The sequence below is a fragment of the Xenopus laevis genome, chromosome 1S, assembly GCF_017654675.1.
Source record: "Xenopus laevis strain J_2021 chromosome 1S, Xenopus_laevis_v10.1, whole genome shotgun sequence".
NCBI lineage: Eukaryota > Metazoa > Chordata > Amphibia > Anura > Pipidae > Xenopus > Xenopus laevis.
In genome coordinates this window covers 49,247,091-49,271,427 of record NC_054372.1, presented here as the reverse complement: position 1 = coordinate 49,271,427, position 24,337 = coordinate 49,247,091, and the positions used below count along the sequence as shown (strand labels likewise).

The window sequence follows — 24,337 nt, the reverse complement described above, 5'->3', positions numbered from 1 at the left end:
GCAGGGGGTTATTTATCAAAATCCAAGTTTTTCTGATTATTTAATTTAAAAAAGTCAGACAAAACTAAAATCCACAATTTGACCTTATTTATTATAAAAAAGGTAGATTTTAATTGGATAGGGGAAAAGCTCGATAAAATAAAGCAAAAACCCAAATTGTATTTTTTTCTGATTTTTTTCCCTAATTGCTCGATTTTTTCTGGCTTTCTCCCGAAATGCCCTAATTTTTTGGATTTTTGCCTGAAAAGCCCAAAATAGTGGAAAACTTCCAAATAGAATAGGGACCTCTCCCATTGACCTATATACAACCAGTGTCGGACTGGCCCACCGGGTTACCAGGAAAAGTCCCGGTGGGCCCAGGTATCAGTGGGCCCTCATGCTGCTAAACATTTGGCCTATTTCATGGCCATTACCTATTTTTATGAGAACAAAGAGGCTAAAAAGTTTGAAAATAGAGTATAGTATGTAAAGAAAAGACACTAGGAGAATAGAGGTTGAGTGAGGAGAGGAAGAAAAATAGTACTAAAAGTGGGCCCCTGGTCTAAGATTAATTGATGGGCCTCTGGTCAACCTCAGTAGGTCTACAATGGTGGATTTTCAGAGTCTGACTTTTTGCAGCCTCGGGGTATAATACATCTCAAAAAATTTGAGTTTTTAGCATTCGGACTTTAATAAATAACACCCATAGTATAAGAGAATGAGGTAGGGCCACTTTGATGGGCCCTCACTTCATCTCAATGTAATGCAAGGTGTGTGTCTCTCACTTTTGCTCTATCTCAGTTTAATATAATGAATATCTATTTTTTTTACCGCATCTTAATGTAATAGAGGACCCATGTTGCCTCCTTTTCAGGAAGAGCCTCCTGCTGCTACGTGAATGGAAAAACAGAAAGATCTCTACCTAATACAAATATACATTTCTATAAAAAAGCAGTTTGCAAAGAAATGCCATTTATGTAAATGAAATTCTCTACACACACATGCCTGTTGGGCACATAACGTTATAAGCAAGGGTCACAATCTTCAGTTAAAACAGAACCTCAGCCTAGAGTCTAACAAAGTACAAATTTAACAATTTATCTTATTTATTGCAGGAGCTTCTTGTTTTCTCTAGAGACACTGATATGGTCCATCAAGTTTGGTCTGTGATGTACCACGAGCAGTCGGTCTAAACTGTACTTAGCCAAATGCATTTCAGTTTCAGTACATGGTGTTCCTATGTGAACAAGCATTTTGTAACATTCATAAATATTTAAGAGGTCTCAAACCTATTTAGAACTGAAGATTTTAGAAATGTATGTACTGGTTCATTATGAGCACCCTTCTTTTGCACTGGTGTGATCTCTCACAAAAATGACCCATTGTTTTGTACAATAATGAGAGGCTATAAGGCTATATGCCAGACCTGGACTGGCAAAATGTGGATTCTGGCAAATGACAGGGCTGATGTAAGATTCCAGAGACGGTCACTATTTATTGGGCTGCTCGGGGGTTGTTTGGGCTCTGTGTACTTGAAATGCCAGGGCCTATTTTTAGTCACAGCCCAGGCCTACTATAAGTAACTTCCAGTTCCGTACAATAGTAAATAAAAAAAATCAGGCCCATAAAAGGGACCACACAAGGGACATGTGATTTATGACCACTGGCTATGTAGATGATTGGTGAATAACAGATATCCTAATTTAAATATCTGACTGATGGGCCTAATAGCCAGTTGACTAGACACATGAAATCATCCCATGAACTTTGCCTTCTCCAATCAGGTGCTGTTTGGGAAGCGTGTGTTATATTTTCTGTCCGGGATACTTGAGCGTTGTAGTAACGTTTTGTTAGTTTTGTGTCACAGATGTCATTTTCAAGTACCGTACAAAGCTTTTCTACTGTGGATGCTGTTTGACTGTGAAGAATAATCAATAAAAGATTTACTTAACTGAATGATTTAAATAAACAGCTTTTGGAGCCTATTAATATAGGTAGAGATATATTTTTCTTACATCACTATTGCAGTTTACCAATTCCATTAGTATCTAATTAGTCTCGACATATGGCAAAGTAATGTGACAAAATGCAAGGCAATATAAATACAAGAGTAAGATATGCAATACATTCCTACTAACAGTAAGGTCTAGGGTTTATCCTGCTGACAGGTCCAATTTGTAATTCCCTTAACTCTCTATGGAAAAAGTAGCCTTCTTTAAGGAAAATCCCACTCTTGGTGCAGCGATAGCCATTAGTGCTCTTTTATTATCTGCCTTTTAAAGCATTAACAGGGTTGCTGAATATTTCACACTCCAGACTGCTGGCCTTGAGCCAGCTGGATAGACGTTATAGTGAGAAAGAAAATCCCATATTTTAATCAGCTTGCCTTCAGTAAGCACTTGTTCCCAATGGCAGCACACAGGTTTACTGCACGAGGAGCGTCGGCGGGGTAGGAGTGGAAAAGATGCAGTGGATTTTTTGGGCAGGGTTACAGGAGGGCAGGTTTGTATTGAAATGTTGTTATGGTGAGCAAACAAAATGGGTCAGTTGAAATATTACTTACATAGTGCTGTTGATAAGTAGTACATGTCTAGAAATCTCAGAGTAGTAAAATGAGATCACTTTTACTGATTATACTGTATGTGCAACTAGTGCTGACAAACAAATATTGTCATCAAAGGCTCAGTTCACACAGTATAATTTGGACTGACCCATTTCGTCTGACCCAGTTTGATATCAGTTGGAAAGGTCTGTACAATTCATATTATTTTGATGTGAGAATAAAGGTGGCTATACATGCTACAATTACGATCTTTCCCAAAACCATTGTTTTATGCATACCTCCTAACTGTCCCGTTTTTAGAGGGACGGTCCCTCTTTTGACAGCTCAACCCCGCAGTCCCTCATTTGTACCGGAAAGTCCCGTTTTCTCTGCACTGAACAGTCAGGAAAAGAAACAAAGTTTCCAACTTAATTGGCTTTTGGCAGAGAGCCCAGAACAGCCACAGCAGCAGATACAATACGCCCACCAGAAACCTTAGACTGCAGACCATCTCAGGGCCCACGTAGTTACGAAATGTGTAAACTGCATGCTGTTGATTTGTTGAGGATTAGGGGAGAATACAGTGAAACCTCAATTTTAAGTACCCTGATTTGAAGTTTTCCAGCATTTCACATTTTTTATTTGTGGTCCCACCAATTTATAATACACTTAAATGGGTGCATTTCCCTGATTTTAAAGTTTTCCCAGATTTTTACATCAAAATGTTGTCCTGCTGTACCCAAAAACTGCTTTTTTTTTCTTCTATGAATGTTATTTGTGAAATAAAGAGGTTTAAAATGCTAAACAGATGTATATTTTGCCATGGTTCTGCCTGTAAATGGTCAATTCCAATTAATCTGCCCCTTATACAGTCCTGTACCAATCTCTAATTGCTTAAGGTTGTGCATGTGGCTGACAGAGAGGCTTTGCTCATGCCCCCCTTAGTGTAATATAAACGCTGTGATGTTTAAACCTTGTTATTAACACAGTAAATATTGTATCTCAAAGCAAAACAGACTCCTGTGCTTATATCCTTTCAGTACTTGAAGAAAAAGTTACTATAACACATTTCCCTGATTTTACATTTTCCGGGATTTTACATAATTTTTTCCTGGTCCCCTGAAAAACATAAAATGGCGGTTCTACTGTATTTTAAAAAAGCGTGTTAAAAAATAATGTAAACTACGTCACTTTAACACCTAAAGCTAAGTTTACGTGTTGTTATGAAGCTGTAAAAGTAATGTGTAGTTGAATGTAAAATTATGTTGTAAAAAAGGGTTCACTGTTTAAAATTTGGTGCACACCACTTTTAACTTTGTAGCGGATTCTACTTGCTGATTTCAGAAGTGAGTACATGATTTTACACACCACTATAAATATCTCCCTAGATTACTCACAAACAGATGGAGCTATCCAAATGCTAATCTTATAACAGAGGGAATACTATTCATGTATTTTAAAGAAATATCACACTGTATCCTTAAAATTAACAGTAAAAGAGGGTCTGTATTCTATATCTGAAGCCTGATATGCACTTGCACACTGAGCATATCATCCTCACTGGCCAATATCAACGGCGCAAGGCAATGCTGATAATAGTATATATTACACGATGCTGGAAATTACATTGATTCCAATTACCCTCTCTTCTTGCAAAGTGAATGATGTACAGTTCTTGAACCGTTCGGTAGTAAGTAATTCAAGTCAGTTGAGGTAACAACTAGCCTTGATCTACTTCAATTCATCACTGTCGCATCAACCGTAAGATATTTCACTCTCCTTAGCAGACTGTGTGATGATCAAACTGGTCACTGCTGTTAGGTTACAACATACAGTGTGATTAACCAGCATTCATTAATATTCCAAAATTGTAAACAAAAATAAACCAATACCACTTCATTAAAGGTAAAATCAGTCTAAAATAACAGCATTCTAGTAGGGACCTTTTAAGTCAATGTTTCAACACCACAAAGGGGTGTCTTCCTCATGACTTGGCAGATACAGGTATAGGATCTGATATTTGCTATACTGGTATGGGACCTGTTCTTTGGACCTGGGGTTTTCCAGGTAAAGGATCTTTCTATAATTTGGATCTTCATTCCTTAAGTCTACTAGAAAATCATGGAAATATTAAATAAACCCAACAGGCTGGTTTTGTTTCCAATTAATTAGATTAATATCTAAGTTTGGATCAAGTACAAGGTACTGTTTTATTATTAAAGAGAATAAGGAAATCATTTTTAAAAATTTGGATTACTGTATTTGGATCAAATGGAATCTAAGGGAGAAGACCTTTCCGTAATTTTGATATTTCTGGGTAAAGGGTTTCTGGATAACGGATCCTGTACTATAATTTGTAGTACCCCTTTGGTTTCATTTATCTGGCTTTAATAATAGTATTACAGACTGGCCATCAGTTTCTTCAAACTAGCAACCAAAGCAGGGAACTGATCCGATGTAAATTGAGGGAAGCAAGCCAATATACAGACCTAACTGCAGTAACAACCCATATAATTTTTCACTGCTAGTAGGAAGAAATACACTAATACAATGACAGCATCGTTTGCGGATGGAGAATTGTTAAAGGATTGTGGCCTCTAAATATATAGCTATGATGGTATCTCCTGTAATACTGAAATAATTAAATACAAACATTAGCAATCTAACAAGGTAAAGAATAAAGACAAGGAAACAAATCAGAGAAGTACTAGAATATTGCTTTTCACCAGTTTTGGAGAACTGTAATGTAGCCAACCGTTTCTATCACCAACTGCTTGTTGCTACCACCAGCTCACCTAGTAAAAACAATTTTAGTTTATGCTCATGCAAAAAAGCAAACGTGTTCATGTTATAAAACCTAAATAAGTTCAAATGCATATGTTATAGGAACACTGGGTTTGTTTTCCACACCATCTTGTGACCTCTGCCAAAAGATGCATGAGTAGCCTGAGTATGAGTAAAGACAGTAAAGTAAATGGAAGTAAAGCACGAGTAAAGCCAAAGCTAACAGTTTGTTGTTTTATGAGTTTCTTCTACTACTTGTTGTCCTCTTGTTTCCTGCATAAACATAGGGAGACAAAATGTGCCAGTGCCCAAGATTTGACAACTTTGATGGAAAATATCTGTGCATCCTCGTGGTATAAAGCCTAGAAGCAATCTCGTGATTCTGATCTATAAGAGAGGATTAATCAGGGACTAACCAGTGCATAAGTAGCTAAATAAATCAAATGGGTAAAGCTATTCAGACTTTTACTTTATTTGACTCATAGAGGGAAAAACACATCTAACTTGGCAACCAATTAAGCTTGAAGAACTCATTTAACTGCAATAGACTGTTAATAACAGGCTGCTAAATATTACTTAGCAGTCTATTGCTCTTTCATTTAGTGCTGTTGCCAACGTGAAGAACACCTTGTATGTGTTCAGTTCAGATTTCATAAAGCAGATGATAAAAAGCAAAAAAAGACTCATGATAATAACATCTCTGTAACAGTAAAGGTTTTGGGCCCAAACTAAGGTGACTATAAAAATATGTAAATAGTAAAAGAAGAGGATGAGAAATCTCTTGGTGTTCAGGATTGAATACCTCCCATGTCTTTTTCAGGTCTACAATATTCGATTGCCTGGACATAGTGACATGCCGTCATATCGGGTGAATCCAGTAAAGTCAGATTTAGACCAGTTTCATGAGATTACATCAACCATGTATGCTTTTATTTTTTCACAGCAGTGCTATGAATTTACTAGTGTCATGTATTTTGTAAGTATATTTTTTGTATAGCACTCCTTGAGGGCAAAGCACTGTACAGCAGAACAATGAATCAACAGGGGGGCCATTGCAATAGTAAACACAGATAAGTACAAAAATATAAAACACATAAATATAAAGTACAGTTCCAATAGATAGATTAAGTGCTTAGTGTCAATGGCTGTCTCTGCCCTATTTTCCCCAGCCTCCTTGCTCTCATGCTGGAAGGGCATAAAATCATACATTTACAGCAGTCTATGTTCTGTAGAAGGGACCTGGAAACTATACTATTTCTATATCACACTCATGACATTGTATGAAAATAGGTGGTAAGGATAGGACTGGACCGCATTTCCTGACAATACTCTCTATATGTGTTCTTGTGCCCTGAAGCACTCTTGTAAATGATCCCTAAGGTGTTTTTTCTAAAGGGGTCATTCTTAACCCTAGAAAACTAAGAACAGGGCTGTAAGGAGAGGACCCTAATGTAGGCTGCACTTCCTGCAGGTCTCTGCCAGTGAAACAAGTACAGAGGCCGCGGTCATTTTCCGACAGCAGTTTGGATTTTGAAATGAGGCCTTAAAACTTTTAATAGGACCAAATCTTGGTTGGGAAGCAGAGATCTCGGCACAACATGAACTGTGTCTGGTTAGGACAAGTCACAAGAGTCATCATAAAATTGGGTCAATGTGGAGACAGGGACCGCACAGATTTTATGAACATTTTTAGGAACCAGGGGGTAAATTTATCAAAGAGTGAAGTTAGAGTTAACCACAGTCCGCTAAAGTGAAACACTGCCTCTCTTCATCAGTGTCGGACTGGGATGGCAGGGGGCCACAAGAAAGCCTTAGACCTTGGGCCCATGAGAAAACCATAGACGGTGGACCTTTCCAAACTATTATTCCTCCTCTACTCACTTAACCTCTTTATTCTCCTAGTCTTTTATCTATACTTACAATATTCTCCCATTATTAAGCATTTTTCCCCATAAAGAAATAGGGAATGACCATGAAATAGGCCAAATGTTTAGAAACAAGAGGGCCCACTAACACCTGGGCCCACTGGGAGTTTTCCTGGTTTCCCAGTGGGAGGGTCCAACACTGCTCTTCATTAATTTCTATGAGATTTTTAAAGGTGTATTTATCAAAGGGTGAAAGTTAAAGTTCACCCTTTGATAAATATGCCTTTAAAAATCCCATAGAAATGAATGGAGAGAGAGGCAGTATTTCACTCTAGCGGACTGTGATGATCTCTAACTTCACTTTTTGATAAATATACCCCCAAGAATGAGTTAAAGGAACAGTAAAACTAAAAAAATAAAGTGTATTAAAAGATTGACAATATAATTTACTGTTGCCCTATACTGGTAAAACTGGTGTGTTCAGAAACACTACTATAATTTATATAAACAAGCTGCTGTGTAGCCATGGAGCCAGCCATTCAAGCACAGGATACACAGTAGATTACAGATAAGGTCTGAAGTATCCCATTGTACACTACAGAGAGTATCTGTTATCTGCTGTGTATCCTGTGCCTTTTCTCCTTTTTCAGTTTTGAATGGCTGCCCCAATGGCTACACAGCAGCTTGTTTATATAAACTATAATTGTTTCTAAATCAAACACACAAGTTTTACCAGCACAGGGCAACAGTACATTATATTGTTATTCCTTCAGAACACTTTCATTTTTTTGGTTTTACTGTTCCTTTAAGTTACACTGGGAAAAAAGTGCCACAAATGGCACAGACAAGATTAGCGGAGCAAGCAGAAAGAAAAAAGGTGGGTGGATATGAAGTATACATATTGGCTCCTTCACTGCATGCCATTAATTTAAATAACCTCAGGTCCTGCTCCTAAGCAAAGCAAACTAGCACAGAGCAACATGCTAAATGTTTTTACAGTTTAATTGTAGCACTCAGGTTAATTCTTGTAGGAGAAAGGGTAATGTTATAGCCAGCTATAGCCAGAGTAAAACAGGCAAGCTGTGATTATCTTAAATATTTCTATTTCTTTGTTATAATTAATGCATGTGAAGTGTGTGTTCTTTAGCTTATATACAGAGTGAACACAAATTCATATACTTTATGATATAAAGTACAACTAAAAATAACTCCTGTGCTGGAAAAGTTCCTAACCTGAGGATGCAGAATTGTACACTTCTTCTATATCTGTGACAGCTTTGCTAAAAACTCTTTAATTATTTAGACACAAGTACACCCATCTGATACTAGCACCCTACATTAAATACAATTTACACAGAATTCCACTTCTTTTCATAAAAAATAGACACTAAGGAGCAGATTTATCAAAAGTTGAATTGAAAATTCAAATTTTCTAAATTTTATTATGGTGAAAACTGTCAAATTTGACTAGGGAGTTATCCAGATTCGAATCGAGTTTTTAATAAAAATTCTAATTTGATTTTCAAGATTTATTACTCTGGCCCTTTAAGAATTAGACTATTCGTCACCTAAAACTTGCCAAATTGCTTTTTAAGTCAATGGGAAATGTCCAGGGATCAATTTTGAGATGTTTGCAGCCTTCCTGACATTCAATTCGAATTTTCAGGTCGTTTCAATTAGTCTGATTTTTTAAAATTTCATTTCGATTGGTCGAAATTTCTAATTCATGCGAGTGTAGAAGAATTTTAAAAAACTTAAATTCTAAATTCGACCTTTGATAAATGTGCCTCTAACAGTAAAGAAAATAAAGAAACCTCATATAGAACATTTTCAGCTCTGGATTAATGTTCAGCATGGGTCCATCCTGTTTCAAGGACAGATTTATTGAAAATGGGGACTCTTGGGAATTTCATGAAACCTGGGACCTCCTGGCTGAAGGGATGGGATTACATAATTGATAGGTGTCAAGCTTTTCGTCCTTAAACAACAAATTCTAGCATTCACGGATGCTGGACAACAACCTGGGAAACAAATTTCTTTTTTCTTTTTTTTTTTGGCCTAGTCCTAACCATGCTTTTTGCTCTGCTTCCAAATGGGGTATAAATATAAATTGATGAAAAATCTGGGGGTGGCTGACAGGTATGACATCCAATAAAAGCTTTAGGGCTGCAGGTTGGTCATCCCTAATACATAATATAACAGGTGTATTGCTTACTCTGTAGAAGCCTATCAATACAAGTCAGCAGGTAGCATTTAACACTCTGCTTTTTGAAATCAAGCATTTATTGGTTGCTATGGGTTTGTACTCTTACTTACCAATGGGAATGTCTGAGGCTTTGTAACTGTAGAAAACAGGCCCGGACTGGCAATGTGGGTTCTGGCAAATGCCAGAGGGGCTGCTACAAGGTGCAATAGAAAATCAGTATTTAGTGGGCTGGTGGGGGCTGTTTGGGCCTCTGTGTACCTGAAATGCCAGGGCCTATTTTAATTCTCAGTCAGGACCTGGTAGAAAATGTTAACAACATGCCTCTTTAATAATGTAAAAAATACTCAATGCAGGCCAGTGATGTTTAAAAGGATGTTTACAGGAGTCATCGCGCTCCACAGGTTCCCAGTGATGTGGGTATATCAATGCCTTATTTTTTCAAGTATTGACTCCATCAGCTTCAGCCAATGGACTTAATATTGGCATTCATCATAATGAATATTTTTCAACCCGGCTCGCTTGACATTTTAATTAAATTCTACCCTGTAGCATTATGTGTCAGTGTTGTATCTTCACTCACAACCAAATGTAATCTACAATCTCTTCCAGAGTTACTTGCTGTAATGTTGTCTGCCCACAATATCTAGCAGATTTCTGTGTTTCCTGTTTCACACCTCTAATATTCCAAAATACTTTCATAATTTCTTTGCTTGTTTTTTTTTCTCCTTTCAGTTGTTTCATGACAACTTGCTGTAACGGAAAACGGTAGTCATATTACATGGGTTAAAAATGTACCCAAAGAACATCCCCACCCCCCGCAGGCCTGAAATAATGGCCCCCTTTTCAGCCAGAGCAACACGGGGGAACATGTTCACTAACTAAAAGCAACTTGTACACTATGATTCCTTGTGACAGTGAACCTCAGGGTTTTTTGTAGACAAACAGGATATAATTTAGTTGAACAAACAGGATATATGTGATTTGTATCTCTGGACAAGATTCTGGCAGATTTCTAGTCATTGTCTGATTCTTGTAGAAAAGGGATGTGCTTTCTATGGCCCATTACTAGGTTACTAAGGCCCAGGAGTGAAAAGGCAGTAACCCCAAGATTTTAAGTATCCAGGGCTCCTATAATCCTTATAAACCTTAGAGACAAGGATGTATATACAAGGCAGACATAAAGTGATACTGACACTGAAAAATTATTATTCAAACTTCTCAACATGTCAGTTAGAGTTTCTAATGCTAACAGAGTGCTGAAGCTCAAATATGGCAGCACCCTCAGAGAGGAACATGGGGGATCAGATGGGTAATGTGAAAGCATCTGTAAATACTTTTATTCCAAAAATATTGATATCATGCGAAGACAATAGCTTATGTAAAAAAAAGGTTTAATTTTTGGTGTCCTATCTCTTTTAGGAATCAATGTTTTGCATCTTATCAACTCTAACAAACTGGGAAGTAGATATGTAACAACAAACAGATATCCAACCTAAACTTCCTGTAATTCCTAACCTGTCCATTTACCAATATGGCTTCTCTGATGAAAATAGGAGCAGGTTTGGCTGGGAATGATTTTGTCACAAATGCATACCTGCTAACTCATACATTTTTAGGTCATATACTAATCTATCCAAGTCACACACCCCAATTCAGCCAGGCTTGTCGTAATCCCCCAAGCCCCTTTAGCCCCACATTTTAAACTGTAGATAAAAGAGTTACAATATGTGATTTTTCGCCTTGGATAGGGAACTGTGGTTTTAGTTGCATTCCAGCCTAGTTATTCTCTGCTGATATTGCAAAAAACAGCATGGTTGGATTCAGGATCTTAATAAGTTATAGTTTTTATTTAGAATCTACCCTGATGAGCTGAAGTCATCAATGCAGTTGTGTTGGGAAATTAAAGTTCTAGTACTGTGGGCACAGCCAAAGGTATATGTTGGCGCACAAGCAAGAACAGGGGCCTTTTTCTGCATCCACCATAAAATTGACTTTGCATACTTAATAATTTTGCATACTTAATAATTTTGCCATAAAGTATTTGCCCAATGCTTTTACATTACTTTTCTTAACCCCATGTTCCTCTATAAAGGGGCAGTCAAATTTTTGCAGCAGGATTCCTTTAGTATTAGAAACTTTAACTGACAGACTGAGATGTGACAGTCAAGTTGGCAAAACAGTCAGGTTTAGGAACTTCAACTAACAATTACTTAAAAAAACAAACCTCTCAGCAAAAAATCAGCATGACCTATAGGTAACTTTTAATGTACATTTATATTTTAAAAAGTAGTTTTTAGTGTTAGTATCACTTTAATAATGGAGTGGCAAAGAAGCTTAAACTCAGAATTAAAATCAGGTAACTGTTGCAGTGAATCCATGTTATGGAAGGGTCAGACAAGTTAAAAGCAGATCGGCATGTAGTAAGAATGGATATGGCATATGAATAGTAGTTTTTATACTGCACATGAAAAATTAAGCTTACAGTGAAGGAAATCAGTTTGCATGCAATATTTCCTCTACAGGAGCAAGTTTAGGAATCAAGCCAAGGACAAGTCAGATGACTGTGGAAGCAGTGTAAACTGACATAGCAGTAAACTGCAGCAGAAAGACAAAAAAGGTTATGAGAATATCTTGGTAAAAAAACAGTACAAGAGAATACTACACAACGAGGAAAACATGTAATACAACACAAAGCAGGAAGAACAACAGGAAAGGAGAAAGTAAGTAATGAATTAAGAAATTAAGTGGAGTTTGGAGTAGGCAATTAAGTGGAGTTAAATAATAACAAATGGACATCAAAGGAGGAAATGATGCTGATAAGAAACAAAAACCATCAATGCACAGAGATGTAGGACAACAGAATAAAGATAAACTTCCCTATTCATGTTAAAAGCTCACTGTAAAAAATGAGCAGTAGCCCTAAGGGTAAGGCCACACTAAGCGATAGCGCGGCGATTTGACTCGCCGCGACTATTCGCCGCGACTTTTAATCCTCAATCGCTGGCGAAACTTTGGCGCTGGCGTCTATGGGAAATCGCGCAAAATCGCCAGCGTAAAAACACACGCGGCGATTTCGAGCGACAATAGAAAAAAGATCGCCGCGTGTGTTTTTACGCAGCGATTCCCCATAGACGCCAGCGCCAAAGTTTCGCCAGCGATTGAGGATTAAAAGTCGCGGCGAATAGTCGCGGCGAGTCAAATCGCCGCGCTATCGCTTAGTGTGGCCTTACCCTAACTGTACTACACAAATACGCATTTGTGATTAGGAAAGTTCAAGAACACAACTGATATCTGTGCGTGACAATGAAAGTATAATGTATAAATATTATATATATATATTAAGTAGGAAGTCCAACTCTTCTGTAGCTGATCAATGATTATACACAAAAAGGAATGTACAACAATAAAATGTGTACATAGCGTGTCATACAGCAAGTCCTTCCAGTGTACTAGTTTTATGGCTGGCACTGCACACCACAAATTATATTCTTTGAAAGACTGAATGCAGTAAATATTACTGTGCATAACAGTTTACTGTTTCATGCAGATATCTAAAAGAATTATCAGCACCCTGTGAAATCTGCAATTCTTTAGTTTAAAACCACTGGCAGCCAAAGGAATCCAGGTGAGAAATGTGGTGAACTTGCAACAACTCTCAGTGGGTGAAAGATGTGGTTGGTGGTTAGATAATAGAGTTGGGGACTTACCATAAAATCAAGCATATACAAAGCTAGTTTAGAAGTGCAAAATGATAATTATTGTAGACCAAGAAATGTATGCCCTGCACATCCTGCATTACTGGTGTAAGATTGGTACCCCATTTAGGGTGAAGGCTTAATAAGATATCTGTCTATGCTAAAATATATTCCTATTCCTAACTGTATTGATCTATATATGTATGTTCATTACAGATACCAAAATGTAATTCTCTATGACTTACAGTATGTAAATTTGTTTATTAGAACTGTAGATAAATAAATATCTTGATATGAGATTATCACTGAGGGACAATATTCAGGGCAACAATAAATCCACATCAGAATAAAACAATTCAATTTTGAGCACAATTCCATTTTGTGTTCACAAAAAAGAACACAAAATCACAAAGTTTGCCATTCCCCCTTTGGCTTGACATAAGTCTTTCAGGCAGAAGATGTGGATCACTAAAGGAATTGGTTTTGGAGATTAGAAAAATGTCTACTGTCAGTATCAGTAATGAGCAGCTATACCCCACAATTATTTGCCATTGTTCTAGTGCCACATACAAAGCTTTGGCAATATGAGAAGTAAGGAATTCCATTTTCTTTTATAATAGCAATATCACAATTACTATAGATACATGAAATCTTCAATTAAAAGTGAAACTTGCTAAAATATTAAACAGGCAAATAATAGAAAATTTATCTCAGCAGATAAGGAAATATTAGAGAGCTGCCTAGAATAGATGAAAATAAAATAGGAGAGCAGCATGTGAAATACACATTTGTCCTTTCACTATGTATGAAGAGCTATAATTATAATGGAGAATTTGACAATGACAGGCAAAATTAATCTAGGGAAGAACAGAGCTTGATATAAAATCATACTTAAGGGAATGATTTATAATATTTCTAAACCGTATTTATGTATCGTTTATTTTCTTTTTAATGCACAGTAAATTATTCGGGTGCAGTTTTTTTGTTTTCAAAATACATGCATTCATTATTTGCAATCATGCCTTTTAACTGGACCTGCCATGTTGTTTGCCTTTCTTCTTGTGCTCAAAATGTAATGGTTTTATTCTGTTGAAGACAACCTGTTTTAGCAGAGGCAAGCAATATGATACATCCTTATGTAGAAACACATATAAAAAGAATATTCTGTGCACACATAAAATGATGACCTTATATTTTGAAGCCCCACATGAAAAAACATAATTACTGGGTTGGAGTTAGAGAAGATGGGAGGTCCTGTCAAAACTTGGGGTCATAACCGAGAAGGCAAATATTACAAACATATGAGATGTCCTATAACATTTCGGATGAGTCAAGTACAACTTCCAGCACCTCTCTGACAGCCTTCAGTTGTTGAACAACAGCTGGAGGGTTGATACCCTTGTATATACCCAGTACTGAAAATATCTACCAATTAATATACAGTTTATTATGTCCTTTGTAATTGTATCTACATTTCCATCCTAAGGGACCCCTGACTTATTCTTTTGGGAAAATATCAGCAGTCCAACAGAGGGATCGCTGTTATCTTCCCATTGCTATCAGCTCAGCTTATGGCACACAGAGGCCACTACTGTTAACACAGACTTTCTCTTTGTATTGATAAATATGTTTGTGAGCCATATGTCAATGGTTGGTGATTGCAGGGTGTTCCATCTGGTTATATTGCCATAATGATACCAGTGGAAAACCACAGCCATTTAACAGTTTTGTGTGCCACATGCATATGTATGTAGCACACCCTTGGGTGAAGCTTTACTGTGTACTAAGGCTGTGTGCGACCAGGCTAGCTGCTAGTAGTGTGCCCTGGACCCCCAGTGTACCCGTGCAACTCCCTGCAACTCCCGGTACCTGGTGTCGATCAATGCAGTAGAAATTCAGTCCAACACTGTTACTGTGCAATCAAACGTAACTGATTTACTGAAAAGGATAGCAGAGGGATCAATCATGCCATAGACCCTTCAGGAGAGATAGACAAATCCTGATGCAAAGTTCTCATACATCAACAGGTAAAAAGTCACGGGGTCCTAGCCCCACTATTCCTCCTCATTGGAGCGATGGCTGCTCACTACATACCCTGACTCACTTCTGACTCCTAGAGTGACTATAACATAATTTAACCCTCACACTGTCTGATCCTGATCTTTTAGGAACCAGAGCCCTGGCCCTATAGTACCTCCCTGGGAGGCGCCCAGGGGAGAAAAGACCCAGAACCCTTATTCACTTCCAGGCACGGATTTGTGGAAAGGCCACCTAGGCCCGGGCCTAGGGCGGCAAGATTTTAGGGGGGCGGCATGCTGTCCAAACACACCCACATTGATTCAAAAACACTGGGGATGCGCTGGAGATACAATCATTTTTTAAATGTCCCCATTGCTCCAGTGCAGATAATGAAAATTTGCACGAATAAAGGAGAGGGGACAGGGGTGACGAACGGCAGTGGGCCTAGGGGTGCCCACTATGTAAATCCGGCCCTGTTCACTTCCCTATTTAAAATGTCACCCACTGCCCTCTAGTGGTGGCTTAACTTAACAGGCCCAAGACTAAACCATGGGGTCTCTACATGTACAAGAGACATACCTGAGTAAATAAGTAAGAACCCTTCACTAAAGAAACTGTACTGTTGCCCTACACCGGTAAAACTGGCGTATTTGCTTCAGAAGCACTACTATAATTTATATTAACAAGCTGCTGTGTAGTCACAGGGGCAGCCATTCAACCACAGGATACACAGTAGATAGCAGATCAGTTCTTAAAGGGCAAGTCAACCCCAAAATAAACATTTCCATAATAAAACAAAACATAATTCTAAGCAACTTTGCAATATACAATACAAAATTTCTATCGTTTTTAAGTTAGTTGTATATGTATTGCTATTGAAAGCAGTGTTTCTCTGCCCTTATTTCTAAAGCTAGACGCAAAAATTCCGATCGTACAAATCAACGTACAATCGGACTTTCCCATCTCCCGACCCTCCACTAACCATTCAGATCAAAGTCTTACCATTCCGATCAAATAAAGTAGTAAAAGAACAGATCAGCCAATGTTCTACCTCTGACAGCAATCGTACGATAGTTATGTCTGACAAAGCTAGTGACAGTCTCCCACTGAAAATCGCACGATCGGCAATACACGCAGAGATATTATTGGCAGCCGACAGAAATTTTCTAACCTGTCCGGTCTAACAACCGATCTCCGCCGGACGAAAAATGTCGGGACTCTCCACACACGGTCCAAAAACTGTACGAATCCACAATTCGTACGATTGGATCGCTGCGTCTATGGCCAGCTTAAGACTGTTGATACAATGTAAGACAAGGCGGCTGATTAACAGACCTGTCTTTGCTGGGGAATCAAGACTGGTGCAACTTTGTTTAAAAAGTAACAACCAGGAGTCAAGCAAATGCAGATTTCAATATCAATTGTTTTTACAAATAACGTTAAAAGCACTTGAAAATTTGCAATGAATGTATATTGGAAAGTTGCTTAGTATTATGTTTTCTTTTATCACATTTTTATTTTGGGTTTGACTTGGAATTTTTCAGTTTCTTCAGTGAAGGGTTCTCACTTATATATTTTTTTGTTGCAATTTGTTTATATAAACTATTGTAAAGTTTCTGAGGCAAACATACCAGCTATACCATTGCAGCACAGCAGTATTTTATAGTATCATTACTTTCAAAGACTTAATTTTAAAGTTTTTTTGGTGTTACTGCTCCTTTTATTTGTGAGACTTCTTGAGAAATTGTTGACAAGATGTTAACTCTTTTATCAAAGGATTTACTACTTCAGTTCCCACAATGGTATTTTTATCAGAAAGTGTTGACCAGGTTAAAGCCGTAAATTCTGTACACTGTATGGCAGAAATCGAGAAAGCATGTGCAGAATCAGAGAACCAATTCATAAAACCTGTGAAAAATAACTAGCTATACAAGCCTATGGGGTGGCTTTACAAATCAGTACAATGTTATGTCACATGATAAAGAAGTAAAAAGGAAAACAACATTTTGTTATGGGGATATACCTGTATTACTATCACCAACTGTTTTAGGGCAAAGTTAACCTTATTTGAGTCCAGTGTCTAACCTAGATTTTAATGGGCCCCATAGCAAATTATTTTACAGGCCCCGAAAATGTATAGAGGTTGACCTGTTTTAACAAGTTTTATTGAAATGGTATATGAATTAGCGCCTCATGGGGCCCTATACCGGGTCTGCTTCCTCTGTAGTTACGCCCCTGTTTCAGTTTACTACTGTAAATAGAAACCACCATACAGGATTATGAGAATAATATTCTCCCATAAAACAAGCCATAGAAAACGACTTGTTTTGTAAATTGATAACTGATCAGCATAGTAACACTAATGATGTGTTTTACTCGACCCGAACCTGCCCGAAATATCCGCCCTCCCTGCACAGGTCCAATACCTGTAGTTCAAAATGATCATGGGGGATCCCCAAACACAGAGTCCTAAACTGTATATCCCAAGAGATAAAAGCCTTTTCATACAGCATGGTGTAAACTATGAAACCCATGGGAATATACATTGAGATCTTAATCCACAGATCATTTTTTCTATGGTCATCTACTATATAACGTACGTAAAGTTCTGTCCTTTTTACATGTGCCTGTACATTGCTGGTACAATACAATATTTATTCCATATAAAGTAGATACATAAATTAAAATATCTATAATTTATAATAAATCTAAAGAAAGCGCATAGAACTTCTATAATATAAATGTATGGGTGTGTTGTACAGGTAAAATCTTTTTCTATCCCTGCCAGACTGTAACAGGTTTTTGCACAGTGCCGCCTGCCTAAATCTACATTATGGGTGATCTCTTGTGCTTCAGGAAAGCTTGGTGAGGTTTGCAGCTTCCTGTCTGAGAGAGACACAAAACATGTCTCTAGGTTGAAAGCGCAGGGCTCCTCCCCCTGTGTTCTTGATCCAACAACTGAAACAGACAGGAGGATAACTGGGCACATTCTTTTTTTTTTTTTGTCTTGAGAAACAAAAGCCTTGCAAGCTGCAGCGGTAATGGAACATTTCCAGGAGCAAAAAAAAGTACAGAATATTCCCAATAACTGGTTAGCATAGCTAGGAGGCTTGTTTAACAAAATGCATTTAACTAGTTCACGGAAAAATAAGCAGGCTTTAGACACATGACTGCACAGAATGCTTAGATCAATGTTTGACCTATATAAATAGAAGGCTATACTGTATGTAATAACGTGGGGCAGTCGGGACATGACTGATTATTTAGCAAAGCCTCTATAACAGCTGTGATAAAACTGGTCACCAGTAAGATTTGCCCTTTCTGGTGGTGCACAGCATGCATATACATTAAAATAAAAAAGATCAGAGGGATCAGTTTATAATGTGAAATATAATATAGAAATTAGATGTCAATGTGAAAAAAATTGTAATTCCCACTGTCCCCAGACAGGAAGACTTTATACAGCACTGTATACATATTGGTGTATTTGAGAAGAAATAAACAGCACTCGGGGTGTAGAGAAAGGGATACAGAATAGCAGATGTATCAGTAAGCAGCAGAGCCTCTGTCTATACACCTCATTCACTTCTCCCCAGCACATAATATCAGCTCTGATCTATCCTGTAATCTAGTTCGGCTCTCATCCTAACACTAAATAAAGCAGAGGTATTTATGGGAATTAAACTGTGCCCTCCTCTCTCAGGGAGTATTGAAGAGAGATGATCCTTTCTTTCTACAGCATTACACGAGGAAGAGTAGGGCTGATTATGCCCTAATGCAGGAGAAGCTAAGTAAATGGGGAGGGGGTAGAGTTTGCTGCTTCATGTAAGATATCTAACCAGTCTAACAGCATCACAGGGAGGGAGGGAGGAGAGCGCCAGGGAAATAGCCACTACTGTGCAAACACCCCTCCCCCTCAACAACACACACACTTGGCCACTGTCAAACGAAACTTAATTCCTCCAAAGTGAGCAGCAAACACAGACCTGCCTATGCTGTGACAGTGCTCTGATTACAAAAGGGAAGGATGCACACTTAGCACTTGGTCCCCACCCCCATGCTCTGCTGCTCCTCCTTCACTCATGACGGTACTTAACCACAAAAATCCAGCCGCCTGCCTTTGGAACTAGCAAGCTGCTTTTCTTCCCCACGTAACATGTCTATTTATTTTTTGCAGCACATCTCAGGGGGCAAGTGTTGGCAAAGGCACAGAAGTGGCACCATGTTGTACACAAACCTTTCTCAAGCACACACAGTTTTTTTTTATTCGCTCCCTTTTTTCCTGCCTGGAAATAACAAAGTCTTAAAGAAGCTGACCTACCTAGCAGGGTGTGATGAAGCTATCTTGGATATTCCACCTTCATCATTTACAATTAGGCACAAATAAAACCCCCCATGCTGAATGACTAATTGCCACAATGATCAGTGCAGTCTGCAGCATGCATCATAACAGGTTATAATTAGCCATGCTGTATGTGGATTCCATATGTCTTGCATTTTAAAGGCAGAAGCCAGATCATCCACAATGGTCTCCCAAAATCCACCTTCTAGGGGTTTCTGTGAATTGTAAAATAATATTTTGGCATGTAACATATTTAGAGGGCCTCCATCTGGCATATATGCAGCTATATGCTGTTTATTGAACAGGATAATATTTACCACCTACACCCCTTAAGATCTGCACATAAGCCATGCCCATGTATAGTATTAAACCTAAATAATGCCTATACATTATACCTTACTTAGACAAGGGCAGGCTCAATTAAAAGTTGTGGAATACATTATTGTAACAAATTGGTTGTATGTTATTCTTTTTTTCCAGCTGTGACACACACATTGCAAGCACTTCAGGACAGGGACCTCCCTGTCTCTCTAAGCCTTAAATTCTCAGCACTTTCAGTCTTATGCTAAAAATGGTATTTGTAGGACCCCTGTGTATATCTTCATCCTTATCCCTTCTGTGAAGTGCTGAGTGCCCTTCTATTGCTTCATAATAAATAATTACAATACAGTAGTAACTTGATACACATCCTCTTCTTTGTATGAAAGTGAAAGTATGAGAATATGTTCTATTTAGATTCTATTTAATGTCACCGCAGGGCTCAATTGAATTCTCCGAATTGTAAAGCCAAGAGACTCCAGGTAATTCTTTTCACTTTATGTTTTGTTCAGAGCTGAAACAGGCCTGTAATAAACTAAAATTTAGATCTAATATGAAACCAAAGGACAGGTTGATGTGCCGCTACAGTCAAGCCACATAAGAGTTGGAAAGCTTGTCTTGCTTTTGTTGAATGATCAGTGTGCAAAGCAAGGCTTGTATAGCTGGGGCTAAGCCACTTAAGGAGATTCAAGGATCAGGGCTCATGCTGGTTCTTGCCAGTAAACTCTCCTATCAGTCAAACATCAAGGACAGAACTGCAAAAAAAACTGTGCAGCCTTCAAGAACACAAGACATTCATTTATGCAACAATACAGCATCCAAGCCAAGCCTCAGGGGCATGATAGCTGCAAACACCAATGGCCAAGGTCTTTGCTGCCTACCAGTTATTATGTATGAGAGTCAAAAATAACTATTCTGTTGGCAGACACTGGTAACAAAGAAAAGCTACAGAAAGAGCTTAAGCAGGACTAGGGTTAGCTATTTCTCCATTCAATGGCAAGAGTTCCAGCTCTCCAAGATGTAACCAGCACCCACAGAAGACATAATGGAATAGAAAAAAAAAGTTCTTGGAACATCCATTCATGAGCAATACAAGACCAAAGGAAAGTCATTTTTGTTTCTTTGACTTGACTTTCAAGTAAAAGTCTTTTACTTGACTTTCACAACAAACCCATTGGGGTTAGAACTTTAGAGGCATTGCCCAATACTCTTGGCTCCGCCCCTAACCCCGCTCTGGAAACAGAAAACACACGGGATAACCCCCCCTTCCTCCACCTCCTCCCCCCATTATGCCAAGCAGTGAAACTCCAGCAGCAATAGTGCCCCCCCCCCCAACTCTTACCATGATCAGAGTGTGATTGCGCTGCTCAGCTGTGCTAGTGTTGCTGCCCACTGTCTCTGCATCTTGCTGCTGCTGCTGTTGGTGCTGCTGCTGCTGTTGGTGTTGCTGCTGTTGGTGGTGGTGATGCTTGTTGCCACCAGCTCCTCCAGAGGCAGACCCTGCAGCTGCTCCTGCAGACGCACCTCCTTGGCTGCCGCCGTTTGACTTCTTGCTTCTTTGCTCCAGGCTCCTGTGGTAAAGATTCACCGTGTCCCTTCTCTCCATGTCCAGTTGCTCGGCCTGGGCTTGTTGGTACCTGCTCTCACAGCTGACATGGTGCCTCCTGCAGCCCTCTATCCTTTGCCGGAGCCTCTCTACCACAGTGCTGTGCTTAGGAATGCTCGCGTTGCTCCCATTGTTCGCTGCGTTGGGGCCAATAGTGCTGGGAGGGGGGTTATTATTACTGTGACTTCCAACCCCGCCGATGGTACCGGCTGTGCCGCTGCCCAGGGCAGTGCTGATACACAGGCTGCTACCATTAGAGGTAGCGGGGGCTGCAAAATCCCCCATGCCGGTCCCCGTGCACACTATTTTGGAAATAAGTTTGCCGTCCCTCAGAAACTGCTTTTCCCCAGCACCAGTGTCTCTGTGCCCACGTTACTCTGTGGCTGGGGTTTTTATTTTCCTCCAGGTAAGTTATTGGCGGCACCGGTCAGTAGGCAGTAAGTTGTGCTGCGTGCCTGTTCTAGGTGTCAGTGGGTCGGCCAGGCTTGCTGGCAGCCAGTTGTAAGAGCATGGATCATGTATTTGTAGCCGGGCACCGGGGCAGTGCATCACCTTAGCTCAAACACAGCCCCCAGGGAGGAGAGCGGGGGTCGCCCATTCTTATGGGGAAAAAAGAAAAAAAAGAAAAGAAAAAGCCAGATATTGCACTAGAGAAGGAGGGCTGGTATATCAGGAGATCTCTTCTCGTCTTCTGTCTCTATAATCCAATGTGTCTCATAAATCCCCAGAAAGGAGCAGAAGGTCCAGTCAATTAATGGCCACACATTCTTGTCACTTTCACACACTTGTGCTCCATAAGTACAACACACATATATTCATACAGCAGCACCACACGCTGTCTCTGTGTCACACACACTCCCCCTCACTCACTCACAGCACTGGCACTCTGACTGCCACTAGCACACTGACTGCCGCTTTCCCACTGGATTCCCCCTTCCACAGAGCAAGGAAAAAAAGTTTACTTGTGTGGGCAGCAAAGCGTCCAAAGTACTTTTTGTGGCTCTCTTGCATTTTTAAAACAGGGTAGAGTTATAAAAAAAATAAAACAGTATGCAGAAGAACCAATAAAAATGAAAGTATCTCTTTCTACATAAATCCTGAGTGAGGAGGAGGAGGGGGAGAGCTTGGTAGGGGGAGAGCTTGGTAGGGGGAGAGCCACTCAACTGAATAGCCAGAGCAGTTGCAAAAAGTAGAGCAGTGGAGGCTGCTGGAGGGAGCAGAGAGAGCAGAGCCTGCTAATGTTGCTGCTTCTGTTACTTTGCTCCTCCTGCCACCATCACAATGATCAAGTACTCTCCTCCTCCTTCTCTCACTGCTTCCTCCTCCTCCTCCATGCCAGCGGAGTGATATCAGGACAAGAGCTCAGTAAACAGCAGCGAGAGGCCGTGAGGCGGCCCCGGGGACCAGGTGCAAAACCAGGAGCAGAGTTGAAGCTGAGGAGTGGAGCCTGCAGGGAGGGAAAGACAAGAGGACAGTGCTTAGTCAACTTTTGACCTTCCCTAATTGTGTGTGTGTGTGCACTGGGGAGGGGGCAGCAAGAAGAGCTAACTAACCCTTTTATTTGCTTATGACTGGCTGAAACTGAGTGCCACTTTGTGAGGCACCAACTAGCTTTCCTTTCTATTTCCTTGTGTTATAATCAAAACTACACATAGAAGAAGGTCACAATGCAGTGCTGATGCTCAAGCTGAATGTGATGAGCTCTAAAATGGTTACTTGTCCTTGGGGAGTGTGGCTGCCTGTTTAGACCCTTTGCACCTCCAGGGACGAGCTGATGGGTGATAATCAGCGTGGCAGCTCACAATCAGATGGTGATTATAGAGTTTACTGGGGGCTGCCAATATTGGAATATTCAGCTCCTTTCCAGATCACTGCTGGGTATCATTGGGGCCGGCACATGTTGCATGCAGTGGGAAAATGACCCTTTTAATCTGTTACAGGGAGTACACGTGTTCTTTAAGAACTCCTTGGGTTCACTCTAGTTTAAAACAGTGGCATACGAATGCCCTCAAATGTCAACGCTTTGCAACAAGCACTTGCCAGCTCTTCTAGAAGCAATGCGATTAACCCTTCTGTTTGCCGAGGGATACCAAATGGATTGAGCATGTGTATGTTAATTCCCCTCTGACAAAGGAGAGGATTATCATTAATACGGTGAGGAGTAGAGGCTCATGTGCCATGACTGAGACACGATTGTCCTTTATTGTTCACAAACGACAATCACTGAGATTTGGGACATAAATGAGTATTAATGACTAATGCCCAATTGGCAACCGGCACACTTTTTAGGTGTCCTGCAAGAACGCCCCAATAATGCTTTGCTGATGTTTGGGCTAAGATCACATACTGTATATTCCTTTTAAATGCTGGTTTAGAAATTTGGGGGAGTTAAGCAAGAGACCTGTACACAAATCTGAGAGTATATTTGATATGATTCAGCCTTATGCAGGTTCCCGAGGCAGTGTCGGACTGGGATACCAGGCGCCCACCCAAAAACATTAGACCAAGGGACCACCAAAAAAACCTTAGACCAGGAGCCAACTCTCACTACTATTATTCTCCCTCTACTCAGTCAACCTCTATTCTCCTAGTCTCTTTTCTTTACATACTATAATCGATTATTCCATCTATTTAGCCACTATTTCTCATAGAAATAGGAAATAACCATGAAATAGGCCAAATGTTTAGCAGCACAAGGGCCCACTGACACCTGGGCCCACCGGGAGTTTTCCTAGTATCCCGATGGGCCAGTCCGACACTGCCCCTAGGGCCCAACTCATTTATCACAGTCATCTGAACAGTACTAGAAGCCCAGTTTACAAGTATGATGCTAGGTAATCCCCGCCATTCCTTTCAATTACAACCTTTGAGTAATATTACATCAATCAATTTACCCAAATCAGAAGGTAAAAAAGAATAGTGCAGGATGGTAGAGACATCTTGAGACTTTATCCTCTGGCACAAATTCTACCCAGGAATGC

General features: G+C 39.6%; 1 protein-coding gene across 2 annotated transcripts in view; it reads right to left on the bottom strand.

Moving 5' to 3' along the window:
* maml3.S (mastermind like transcriptional coactivator 3 S homeolog) overlaps window positions 1–22,759 on the bottom strand; it is a 220,791-nt gene extending 198,032 nt beyond the window's left edge. For both annotated transcript variants that reach the window (XM_018243293.2, XM_041579571.1), the window contains exon 1: window positions 21,093–22,759. In XM_018243293.2, coding sequence (XP_018098782.1) covers window positions 21,093–21,641 — 549 coding nt within the window. In that variant the 5' untranslated portion in view covers window positions 21,642–22,759. The remainder of the gene's footprint in view (window positions 1–21,092) is intronic.
* Between the last annotated feature and the right edge of the window lie 1,578 nt (window positions 22,760–24,337).